General features: G+C 36.1%; 1 protein-coding gene across 1 annotated transcript in view; it reads right to left on the bottom strand.

The window, feature by feature from the left end:
- The window catches only part of LOC145258114 (dual oxidase-like), a 175,801-nt gene extending 169,899 nt beyond the window's left edge, over window positions 1–5,902 (bottom strand). Inside the window, exon 1 of the mRNA XM_080115859.1 lies at window positions 5,356–5,902. Within this exon, the coding sequence (XP_079971985.1) occupies window positions 5,356–5,431 (76 nt within the window). The 5' untranslated portion in view covers window positions 5,432–5,902. The remainder of the gene's footprint in view (window positions 1–5,355) is intronic.
- Window positions 5,903–12,719: the final 6,817 nt, after the last annotated feature.

Here is a 12,719-nt window from a genome sequence, read left to right as displayed (position 1 = left end):
TTTCAATTGATGCCAGATAGGGATCAGAACATTCATGATGTAAAGATGGAAGCTTGGTTTTAGATGCGAGAGTGAATGGGTTCACCGGGCACATGTCCGCCGATTAATACCACAACCAAAACATTTGTCCCCCAATCTACCTCCTCTACCCTACCCAACTCGTCAATCTACCAAAGAGACAACGCCTCCACCCAAGGCAGGGGCACACAGAGCGTTGCAGGACCCCATATACATAGAAACCCCTTGACTACCGTCGGGATACAGATCAGACCTGATTCGGAATCGGTCAACACGAGGCCAGCTTCCTAAACGATTTAAGGATTTCATCATAGGTTGATTCCATTCACACATGCACCTATGACCGCACTGGACAATTCAAATCAAAATGAGATCTGGGGGAGCTGTTATGATGTTATGATTTAGATCTCGTTTTGACTTGAGGACACCGTCATACTGTCTGCCACGTGTCACCGTGACGACCACCACTCAAGTTTCAGGATTCCTGACCGCTTTGGGGAGAAATTGACTACGTAGGGATTCACTCTACGATCGCTGCCATGGCACGAAAGTCGAGGCACATGATCATGGTTACCTCCACGAAATTACGGGCAGAACGCTTAGATGCCTTACACACCGTAGCGAAAATACCAACTCAAAAGAAACACAGTTTTCTCGACCTGGGGGCAATTTCTTCATCACTGACCATTGTCTACAACTACGTCCGCCTGCTTGCTATATTTAGCGAAGCCAAGGAAAAGACAGCAGAAGGACCACCAGCCTCGCCATCACTACAACGCTACGGCTGTCGCGACCAATGCTACTACTACTACAACGGAGGCTTCGTCGCGCCTTATAAACAACAACAACTATCGCCATTAACACAGCATTATAACCAGCACTGCTGCTACTACTACTACAACGGAGGCTTCGTCGCGCCTTATAAACAACAACAACTATCGCCATTGACACAGCATTATAACCAGCACTGCTGCTACTACTACTACAACGAAGGGATCGTCGCGCTTTATAACAACAGAAACAACAACAACAATCTACCATCTTCACCCCAACGACAGCTCGTTATTATTCTGTGTTATTTATTCGAAAATAAATTGTTGAGTTCGTCCAATTTTTAATCCTGTGTTGTCTATTCTTTTTGCTTGTCACCATACGCTTCGTAACATAACACCAGCCACTTTTTTCCCCCATTGTACCACATGCTCAAGAAGAGTCTCTTTGTCTGCCACCATGGGGCCACATGTCCATTTCCCCTGACGTGCGTTTTTCTTTTTGCTCCACTACATGCTGGCCTTTGACAGCCATTTCTCACTTTACATGTCCATCTTTTTCAACCGCACTTTTTCCTCTTCCGACCACATCGGTGTCCTTTTTTCTGTTTCTTGTCGTGCTTGTTTTTTCTTGTTGGGCACGCTTCCTAATTTGCATATGTGAATTTTTTCGGCTGCTGCTGCTAATATCTTCACAAGCCAGCTATGTTAATGCTCCTGCTGATCTTTTCCCACGCATTCATGCGCGCTTTGTTACAATATTCCCCTCCCCCCCCATTACTGTGAGGTTAGTATATGGTAGAGAATTCAGCGAAAAGAGCATTCTGGATTAGTACAACATTTATCGTGACCGGACCAATCTGCATTCCCTGGTAGCTGCGTCTTAGGTGACCGGCAATAAACCATCTCAGTGCTTCTTTGTTATTAGAGCGAAATTGCACAATTGAAATATTCCCCCAAATGTAAACATAATTTTTGTGAAATATTAAACGGTTCTTCTGCTCGATAATGTCGGCGCGTTACTTACGGAAAAAATTGTTAATTAAACTGCTAAACTATTAAAAACTATATACAAGTTCTATAATTGAATATTTCTCCCCCCTAAAAAAAAAAAAAAACGAAAAACAGAAAAAATGTTTTTATAAAAACCGTGACTCGTGAAAACTTACTGACAGCATTATTTTTACTATTAAATGAGGTGAAAACTATTTTTTATTTTATGAAAAATATTTCTAATAATTTAAAATGTCCGCCATGTATTCATGCGCCTTGTAAAACGTTACGTGACTATGCACGAACGTACATTTCAGTAAGAACCGTTCGTGCGTAGCGTTAACGAAAGCGATGAAATGGCGTGAAATAGTGCCAGGATCAAGGGATTAATACCATGTAAACGGTAAATTTGCGACGGGTTTAAATATCAGATTCGTTGTCAGCGACCCCCAAAACCCCTTAAAAAAAAATTATTGGTCAGTGTTCTGTTGTAGTTGAACATTTACCGAAAACTCTAACCTAACCTTTCGTGCCTTTACATTTTTTATTTGCGAGTGTCAAATTTGTAAACTGTTTCGGATATTTCTGGGACTGACTTAGGATTCTCCGTCAATGCTCGGGACTGACTCCGTAAGTAGAAAAATCCTCTGGATTTCTGGATACCGATCTATTACAAGTATCACAATACTTATCTTAAGACCCCCCCCCCTTCACACACGTAATAAATAAATAAATAAATAAATCTTCCGACAAATCCCGCACAGGTTAAACTAAAATGACCCGTCTTATTTAATTTTTTGTTCATCCCAACAATAAAGTGACGTAACGCCGACGGCATTTTGTCTTAGTTTGTTGTTCCCGCTATTTATTTACGATTAAATCGTGCAAAGAAAATAACGTTTAGGTTTTCAGACTTTTTTTTTATATAGGCATTTAAAATTGTCATAGACCCTTGAAAATTCAGTATGTTATTGCTATACATCTTATGAGATGACTGACCAATTTTTATGATTTCAGGTTGAACAACTACAGAAGAAATTGGAATACACCCTACTAAAGCCTGATTGTCATAGCTGGTGAATTTCAAAAATGCAATCTGGACGTGATGACACTTTAGAATAACGATATGCAATAAAATTCTGTTTTAAACTTGGAAAAAATGCCACAGAAACATATGGAATGCTTCAGATTGCTTTTGGACCATCTTGCATGAATCGAGCATCAGTTTTGGAGTGTCATAAGAGATTCAAGGAAGGCAGGGAGTCTGTGAGGGATGATGAGAAGTGTGGGAGGAATAAGGAAGTCAGAACACTGGAGTTGATTGGCCAAATAAAGAATTTCATCGTGTGTCTATAGAAACAACAAGTGCACAGTTTGATGTCAGTGTGGAAACTGTACACATAATTATTCGCGATGAACTGAAGATGCGGAAAATTTGTGCGAAGCTTGTTCTAAATGTGCTCGGAGAAGATCAGAAAGAAAGATGTTGCCATGACCAAGATGGGCATCAAGACAGTTCCTCACCCTCCCTATACTCCAGACCTTGCTCCCTGTGACTTTTATCGAGGAAAACTTTAGAGGCTGTTTGTATAAGACAAGATGAAAGAAGCTGTGACGAAGGGTCATTGACATGCTCACACAAGAGGATTTCCATGGGGCCTTCTAGGAGTTGTTGGAACGGTACAACAAGTGCATTGCAGTCGGAGGAGATTACTTCGAAGGGAACTAGAGTTTCATGTGTGTACTAACAATAAAAGTGCATATACGAAAAATTTCTGATGAAATAGACACCTATGTTCAGTCAATCAGTAGCAACCTAATATAAAAAAAAAAGTGCAGCCTAATTAAAAAAAAAAAAAAAATCTAAATGATGATGTACGTACTCGTTACGGAACGAAACTGCCATGTTCCAAAAATCATAAGTTTTTTTTTTTCTAAGAAAATCAAATTTTAAGAGGAAGCGAGGATGACGTGTTTCGCGTTGTCATCTTTAATAAATAAAAAGGAGACAACTCAATTCGAACTACCGAGATTAAAATCAGCCGCGTCGTTACTATTAAAATCAACATCCAACTACTCAAGTCACGTGATTTTTTTTTAATATGACGTAACGAGTACGTACATAAAAAGATTTTTGTGCATTAAAAAAAAAATTAGATTGGACAACAAGCAAATTCTTTAAAGTACTCATGCAACGGACTGTGCGCCATTTTTTAGATTTTCAAGTTAACTTCAATCTTTGCGGTATCTTGTTTATCAAATTGTTAGGTGAAAGCACAGAATAGTTACAAGACTTCCTCTGATCAGCATGTTAAGAATGAGTTCAAATAATAACATTATTATTTCAGCACGGTCCGTATTCTACACAAGTAATTTAAATTGTTAGGTGAAAGTATAGAATAGTTAGCCCCCCCCCCCCTGTCACATGCTGAGAATGGAATTTTAAATTATGACGTTATTATTTCAACACGGTTCGAATTCTTCATTAGTACTTCCTTAAAGTTTCCTAAATATTGGAATTAAGTGAAATAACCACCTTTGTTTAGTCAGTAACGCAAATAAAAATGGCCACTTTGCTCAGATCCGATATTTAGGGTAGAGAAGTCTTGGTAAAGGTGCAACACCTTTCCACCCTTAAAAAATTCTTTAAAATTAGCACTACTGTAGGTTTGCGGGTATGCTGGAAACGAATATCGCATTTAAATATTTTAGCAAAAATATGCGCGCTTGCGCGTACAACAATGGCTACCACTTATATCATAAAGAATTACATTGCTTAGTATCCGGAAAACTACTTATTTGCGAAAAATTTAAATGCGATATTCGTTTTAAGCACACCCGAAAACTCCTGGAAAACAGGTTTTTAAGGTAGGTTTGGTGTTAATCTACCAGGCTACAATTACCAAATAAACAACCCCTAAAAATTACCACCAATAAAAGTGGCCATAAAGTGGGTGCTCATTTTACGTTAAAAAATATAGAAAAGTGATCCCCCACTTTCTGAAACTATAATTTCTACATATCTCGGAAACCACGTCTTGGAATTTTTAACGTTATTTTCGTTTTCGGCACCCCCGAAAACCTTTAAAAGTGGTAATTTTAAAGGATTTTTTTTTAAAGGATGGAAAGATGCTGCACTTTTCACGATAAAGATTATATTTTTAAACGCAACTAGATCATAAACAAAGTGGTGAAGCGAAATAAATTGTTTTCAGCGAATTTCCCAACTTACTACCTTAGAATGAAAGAAACTTAATATTTAATAACAATAAGGTATTTTTTACGAGAGTATCCAGCGTAGTATAAACACCCACAACCTCCTCATGCTAAAAACGGGTTTCGGAATAAACACCTCCAACCTCAAAAGCCGTTCTTAATACAGGGAGGTTGGGGTGGGGTGTTTATTTCCGAAAGCCGTTCTTAAGGTGGAGAGGTTGTGGCTGTTTATACTACGTTGGGTACTCTCGTAAAATAAATCAATAAATAATAAATAAATAATAAATAATAATAATAATAAACAAAAAAGAAAAGGAGAAAAAAAAAACAGTGAAATAAATAAGTTTGTATGACTTACCGGTTACCGTTGTTGTACACATTAACAAAACCACGAAATTCACAATTAATAGCGTAGTACAAAATATGGGACCCATTTTTTTAAAGGTCCCTCGCTCTCTTTCACAGTTTTACGGACTTTTACTTCAAGTAATCTATCGAGCAGTTTTCTTCTTATTATTCTTATTATTATTATCTAGACGACATTATGTAAATCAGTTTCTTTTGTTTTCTCCACAATTTAATTCAATGAACGATGCGCAAGAAATCACTTCGTCAAAAGAAGAAGAAAGCACGTGCTCGCTTCTTGAGATGAATAATAATAATAATAATAATAATAATAATAATAATAATAATAATAATAATAATAAAAAACCCACAAAAAACTTATAACAGGTTTCGCTGACAGTCAAGCAAGAAAAACAACAAGCATATAATTTCAGTCCTGTTAAAATAGACGCTGGTGTCCTTCCTTCTATCTCGAGTTCGTTTGTTAACCAGGTATTGCATTGCACAGGTCACAAATTTACCTGTTAGGAAGGAGGAAATCACCGTTTACTTTTCTTTCTTCTTCGTTTTTTTTTTTTTGCCACGCCTGTCGTTAGAGGAGGAGGAGCCAGTTTTTTTTTTTTTTTTTTTTTTTACTGTAAAATAGATAAATAAAATTCAAGCAAGCAGGATCCCTTCCTCCCCACCGCCAAAAATGGGTAAATTTTTACGACGTGCCCCAGCGTTAAGAGCCTCCCCATGTTAAGAACGGCTTTCGGAATACCCCCCCAACCTTCCCATGTTAAAAACGGCTTTCGAGGCTGGGGGGGTATTCCGAAAGCCGTTCTTAACATGGGGAGGTTGTGGTGCTGGTGCTTATAATACGCTGGGGCACGTCGTAAAAATTGAGCAAAAAATGAATATAGGAACAAAAAAAATAACACGTTATTAAAAATGCAAAAAATTAAAACTAATTTTGGTATTTGTTAAGATAGAGTCGACGGATCGATGTTTTGAAATATGTTGTTTAAGCAAAAAACACTTAATTGATAATTTTCGACATGAAAATTAATAATTGTCGTGTCGAAAATAGTAATATATTTAAAAATTACAAAAATTCATCAAGTAGAAAATCATAGTTAAAATAATGTTTACGGAAAATTGATATAAATGGCATTTTCCCTAGATGTGAACACATCGAAGATTGCGGATACAGGGGCCATACTTATCTCCCTTTTCGTCACTGTAATGATCGATGTTTTGTTTTAGTTGATAGCGATAGACTTTTTTTTTTTTTTTTTACTAAAAACACAGTAGCAGTTGTTGAATGTTCGTAACTATTGAATATATTACTATTTTCGACATGCCAATGAAGTAAATACTGTTGTTTTGGCTTAAAATCACATATTTTAAAAAATCGATTCGTCGATTCGAGCATCCTATGTTTTATTAACATGACTCTTTTAAAATTGTTTTAATCTTTATTATTTATTTATTTATTTATTTTTGTTTAATTTTATCCTTTTCTCACGCGCTGTCAACGAAAAATAAAATAAATAAATAAATAAAACTGACCTTTTTTTTTTTTTTTTTTTTTTTCGTACACCCTACACCACACACCAGTGGTTTCCAACCTTTTTGGTTCGCACCTTTCAAGGAATTTCCCACAAACCTCACACCCCTAAAATGTTTGAACTCGCGGTTAAATACGTGGTGTAGTATACCACGGTGTACTGGTGTACTTAACGGCCGCTTAACAACAAGAAATCTAAAATAAAAACAAGAAATTAAAAAAGGAATACACGCACTCCCCTGCCCTACATAACTAATATATAGCCAATGCCCTATTTTTTTTAATCTAAATTTTTCTCGCACTCGGCTAGGGATTTTTTTTTTTTATCCTCAGCCTTAAAATGAACAGACCATTCCTGGAATGATCCGGCCCCTGTTGATTTTGCAGTGTGAGTTTAGTTCTTTGCAGTTCTAGGAGGTTCACCCTCCTAGGTTTTGCCTTCTTTCTGAGAACGGGTTAGTTTATTGCTAATCGCCTGTGGCGCCCTTACCGGGGAATGCCGACAGGGCTGCCCAGGCACTTTTTGCAGGTCAGAGTGCTCCTCCTCTGGGACGCTGACTTTTAACAATCCCACTTTTTGACCCTTGTGTCACAGTTCGTGCAATGGGAGAGAACTAAAATAAAAAAAAAATTCTCGCACTCCCTGGGGATGGGGCACTTTAGGTTGGGAACCTTTGCTCTATAACACTAGAATTCACACACACACACACACACACACACACACACACGCACGCATTATGTGTGCGTGTCTGTGTTTAAGCACCACCACTTTCTATCGATAGCTACGGTTTAGGCAAACGTTATCAAATAAGACAGAATATTTTGTCTTTGATAAAACATAAAAGTTTTTTTTTTTCGAATAGTTCATGTAATAACATGTAATGACCGGTTACCAGCTAAATCCCATAGAAAACTTATTATCGTTACCAACGAAAAAGCAATGGTAAACAGCTGTTGCAATAATGTAAAGTAATAGTAATAACATGTAATGACCGGTTACCAGCTAAATCCCATAGAAAACTTATAATTGTTACCAACGAAAAAGCAATGGTAAACAGGTGTTGCAATAATGTAAAGTAATAGTAATAACATGTAATGACCGGTTACCAGCTAAATCCCATGGAAAACTTATTATCGTTACCAACGAAAAATCAATGGTAAACAGGTGTTGCAATAACGTAAAGTAATAGTAATAACATGTAATGACCGGTTACCAGCTAAATCCCATAGAAAACTTATTATCGTTACCAACGAAAAAGCAATGGTAAACAGCTGTTGCAATAACGTAAAGTAATAGTAATAACATGTAATGACCGGTTACCAGCTAAATCCCATGGAAAACTTATTATCGTTACCAACGAAAAATCAATGGTAAACAGCTGTTGCAATAATGTAAAGTAATAGTAATAACATGTAATGACTGGTTACCAGCGAAATCCCATGGAAAACTTATTATCGTTACCAACGAAAAATCAATGGTAAACAGGTGTTGCAATAATGTAAAGTAATAGTAATAACATGTAATCACTGGTTACCAGCGAAATCCCATGGAAAACTTATTATCGTTACCAACGAAAAATCAATGGTAAACAGCTGTTGCAATAACGTAAAGTAATAGTAATAACATGTAATGACCGGTTACCAGCTAAATCCCATGGAAAACTTATTATCGTTACCAACGAAAAATCAATGGTAAACAGCTGTTGCAATAACGTAAAGTGATAGTAATAACATGTAATGACCGGTTACCAGCTAAATCCCATGGAAAACTTATTATCGTTACCAACGAAAAATCAATGGTAAACAGGTGTTGCAATAACGTAAAGTAATAGTAATAACATGTAATAACCGGTTACCAGCTAAATCCCATGGAAAACTTATTATCGTTACCAACGAAAAATCAATGGTAAACAGGTGTTGCAATAACGTAAAGTAATAGTAATAACATGTAATCACTGGTTACCAGCTAAATCCCATAGAAAACTTATCGTTACCAACGAAAAATCAATGGTAAACAGGTGTTGCAATAACGTAGTCATTTGCAATAGTTATCGACAGAGATGAAGAGTACTGGAAATCTAGAAAGACTTGTTGTCACCCAGACTTAAGGGAACACTGATAATGTCCTGTATGAGAACGCCTAGTGAATGATGATGATGATGATGATGATGATGATGATGATGATGATGATGATGATGATGATGGAAACTTATCCAAGCAAATAGACCGGACGTCATAATAATCAACAAGAAGGAAAGAAATTGCCCTATTATAGATTTTGCTGTTCCAGTTAATCACAGAAATATACAGAACTTGGTAGAGAACAGAAAGGATTATATAGACTGAGGAAAATCAATATGATGTCAATAATTGTAGGAGCACTAGGAACTGGGAAAAATTTGGGGAATGCAACAGAATCAAAACAAAAAAAAAAACGCAACCAAGAAAACTGAAACTGCAAAATTTTTAAGTTGTAAGTTGCCTCCCCCCCCCTCCCCAATAAAATTTGTAATGTCGAAATCGACTGGCATCACACCAAATAGTCAAGAAGGGTCAAGGAAGATGGAAAGGAGAGAAAGCGCTAACCAGACTTCCACTTGATGAGTGCGAAAAGGATTGAGACCTTGGGAAGGCTTATTGTCACTCGAATTCCAGTGAAGACACGGCCGTTGCGATAACGCAAATTCATTTGCAAACAGGTGAAAAGTACTGGAAATCTGGAGAAACTTATCATCTTAACTGCAGGGAACACCATCGATTGTTGGCAAAAAGAAATCTTTGAAGATTGCATGAAGACTGCGTGAAAACTCTTAGTGAGTAAAATAATAACTTTTAATTTACTATAAAAAGAGCAAATTTCAATAACAATTCAAATCGTTTAAAAAATTAAACATAACAAAACTTGCGTAGGAAATCATGAAAGTTCGCGTTCTAAGGTAATTCGACTCACAATTTTAATATTAAATAAAATATTGTTTTTTATTTTCTTAATCTATGATTCGACCTTCATTGTTTAGGTGTCTCGTTTTATAATAACGCAAACTTATCCAAGCAACAAGACCAGACGTCAAAATAATAAACAAGAAGGAAAAAAAATGGCCAAATTGTAGATTTTGTCGTCTTATCAAATCACAGGTTGAAAATCAAAGAGACAGAAACACGAAACAAATATATAGAATTTCCCATAGCACTGAAAGGAGTACAGAAACTGAATAAAATCGATATAATGCTAATAATTGTAGAAGCATTAAGAACAGTCACAAGAAACTTGAAAAAATGATTAGGAGAAATCGGAATCACAGGGAAGACGCAAAATTTTGGTAAGAAATCATCGTTTCAAAGGGAATTCGACTTGTTGCAATTGCTCACAATTTTAATATCAAAAACTGTTTCTTTTTTTCTTAATTTTTATTTAATTTATTTTTTTTTATTTTAAATCTATGATTCGACCATCATTGTGTAGGTGCCTCGTTTTGAGTTGTAACTACGTTTGTTTACGAGTGATAATAAATTAAATAAACCCTGTGACAGGATTACGGTTAAAGAAAGTGTGGACCTGACACTGCTACATTCAGTAAAACATGACAAGTAGACGTTGGGTGGTTAAGTAAAGAAGCAACAAATAATTTTTGTTTTTTTCTGGCATGTTTTACAATAAACAACAGAATGGGACACATACATCAAATATGTTGCTAAGATCGTTGAAAAAATGGTTGAACCACTCTACCGCTCCAGTAGGTATCTCACTATCGATGCAATCATTTATCTGTATAAGAACCAGGTACACCCTAAAATGGAGTACTGTTGCCACATCTGAGCAGGAGCTGCTTGGCGCGCTCTATCCAGCCTTGATAGAGTTCAAAACAGGCTTCGAAATCTAGTAGCTGATGCCATTTTCTCTTCCCTGCAACCTCTTTTCCACAGAAGAGATGCTGCGAGCCTGTCTCTGCTCTATCGTTATTTTCATGGCAAATGCTCGACTGGAGTTCACTCTATCCCCCCCCCCCCGCCAAACTTTCACAAAAAAACACTCAACTAGCTACAACCACTATATACGATTTTCCCCAGTCTCTATCTGTGTCTAAATCTAAACGCAGATTCCATGAACAAAGCTCCTTTTCTAGAACTGCTTGTCTGTGGAACACTGTTGCACTGGTTTGCTTCCCGGTTGAATACAACATGGTAGCCTTCAACTCCAACGTAAACAAGTTCTTGTTGAGCCGTCCCCATAAATAATCACCAATTTATGATTATTAACGACTACTAAACTACCACGTTACATTCATTAACCTTTATCCTTGAGTAACCGTCTAGCCTTGATAAGTGGTGGTATAAATGTCTACTTCACAAGATCTCCGACCATACCATAGCTGGAAATGTCTTCTTTAAATCATTTCTCGCTATCAACCACTACTCTTATGAACCTATCAGAGAGAAATGAAGCTTCAACCACTATCAACTATTCCCCCAGTCTGTATGTGCCTAAATCTAAACGCAAATTTCATAAACAAAACTTATTTCCTGGAACTGCTCGCCTGTGGAAATCTGTAATGCTGGCCTGCTTCTCAGCTGACTACAATATTGTCGTCGTCAAGTCCAATGTAAACAAGTTCCTCTTAAATAATCAAGTTCTATCAAATTTCCACCACTAATAATACGTTGTTGTCTCGGTTACCACCGTACACTCATTAACTCTTATCCTCGAGTGACATTCAGCTTTAATAAGTGGTGACTTTATGTAAAAAAAAAAATGTTACCAAAGGCAAGATAAGTTACTCTTCTACATACTCGTATAAGTTTTTTGGTGTTCTAACTTATTCTAAAGCATTTATAAAATTTGAAACGCAAGTAGTGCTGAGCGCTAAAATTAAAGCGAAAACAAAGATGGCGACATGAGGTTGCCACATTTGGAGTCTCGATAATCATTCAGAACATGAAAACAAAACACAGTAATGATAGAAATCCACACGATAAACATCACGGAGACATTTATTTGGTTGATTTAATTAAAATATTTAACCGCATTTTATGATTGGGTAACGCTGGGCAACATGCTAGTATATATATATATATATATATATATATATATATATATATATATATATATATATATATATATATGTGTGTGTGTGTGTGTGTGTGTGTGTGTGTGTATATATGTGTGTGTGTGTGGATATAGATATACTAGCAGGCAGCCCAACGTTGCCCGGTCGTAAAATACGCCTCAATATGATCGTCTATTTCATAAAGATTTCGTATTTATTAATAAATAACTAATTATCTATTCTACTCAATATATAATATATAATAAGGGCCGCCCGGAATGTTTCGGTCCTAAAGTACGCTTAAATATAGTATTTTAATTTATGCAAATTTCATATTTATTATTATAAAGCGAATACTCTATTGATTATTATAACGTACCCAATATATAGCGTAATGATTTCAAAAGTTAAAACAAATATATGATTTAAGTGCCATCAGAATCGAAACCAAAACATTTTCACTCCAAACTCAGTCATTACCGTTTGAACTATCGTCAGATGTATTAAAGAAAACGTTAAAATTTAGCCGATTTTAATGTATAAATGTATATCTATGCATGCTTACAAGTGTGTTTTAAGTCGACTTACGCTTGCCAAGTTTCAATTGTTTTCAATTTTGTCGACTTAACAGCTATTTTTTCGTCTAGAAACTAAGTTGAATTTGTTCCGAATCCCCTATATACCAAGTTCTAAGTTTACGGAACAAAAAAATCGACGCAGTATATATATATATATATATATATATATATATATATATATATATATATATATATATATATA

This window comes from Euprymna scolopes, chromosome 33, assembly GCF_053919585.1.
Source record: "Euprymna scolopes isolate OS-2025 chromosome 33, ASM5391958v1, whole genome shotgun sequence".
In the NCBI taxonomy this organism is placed as follows: Eukaryota; Metazoa; Mollusca; class Cephalopoda; order Sepiida; family Sepiolidae; genus Euprymna; species Euprymna scolopes.
This window is presented reverse-complemented; position numbering and strand designations above follow the sequence as displayed.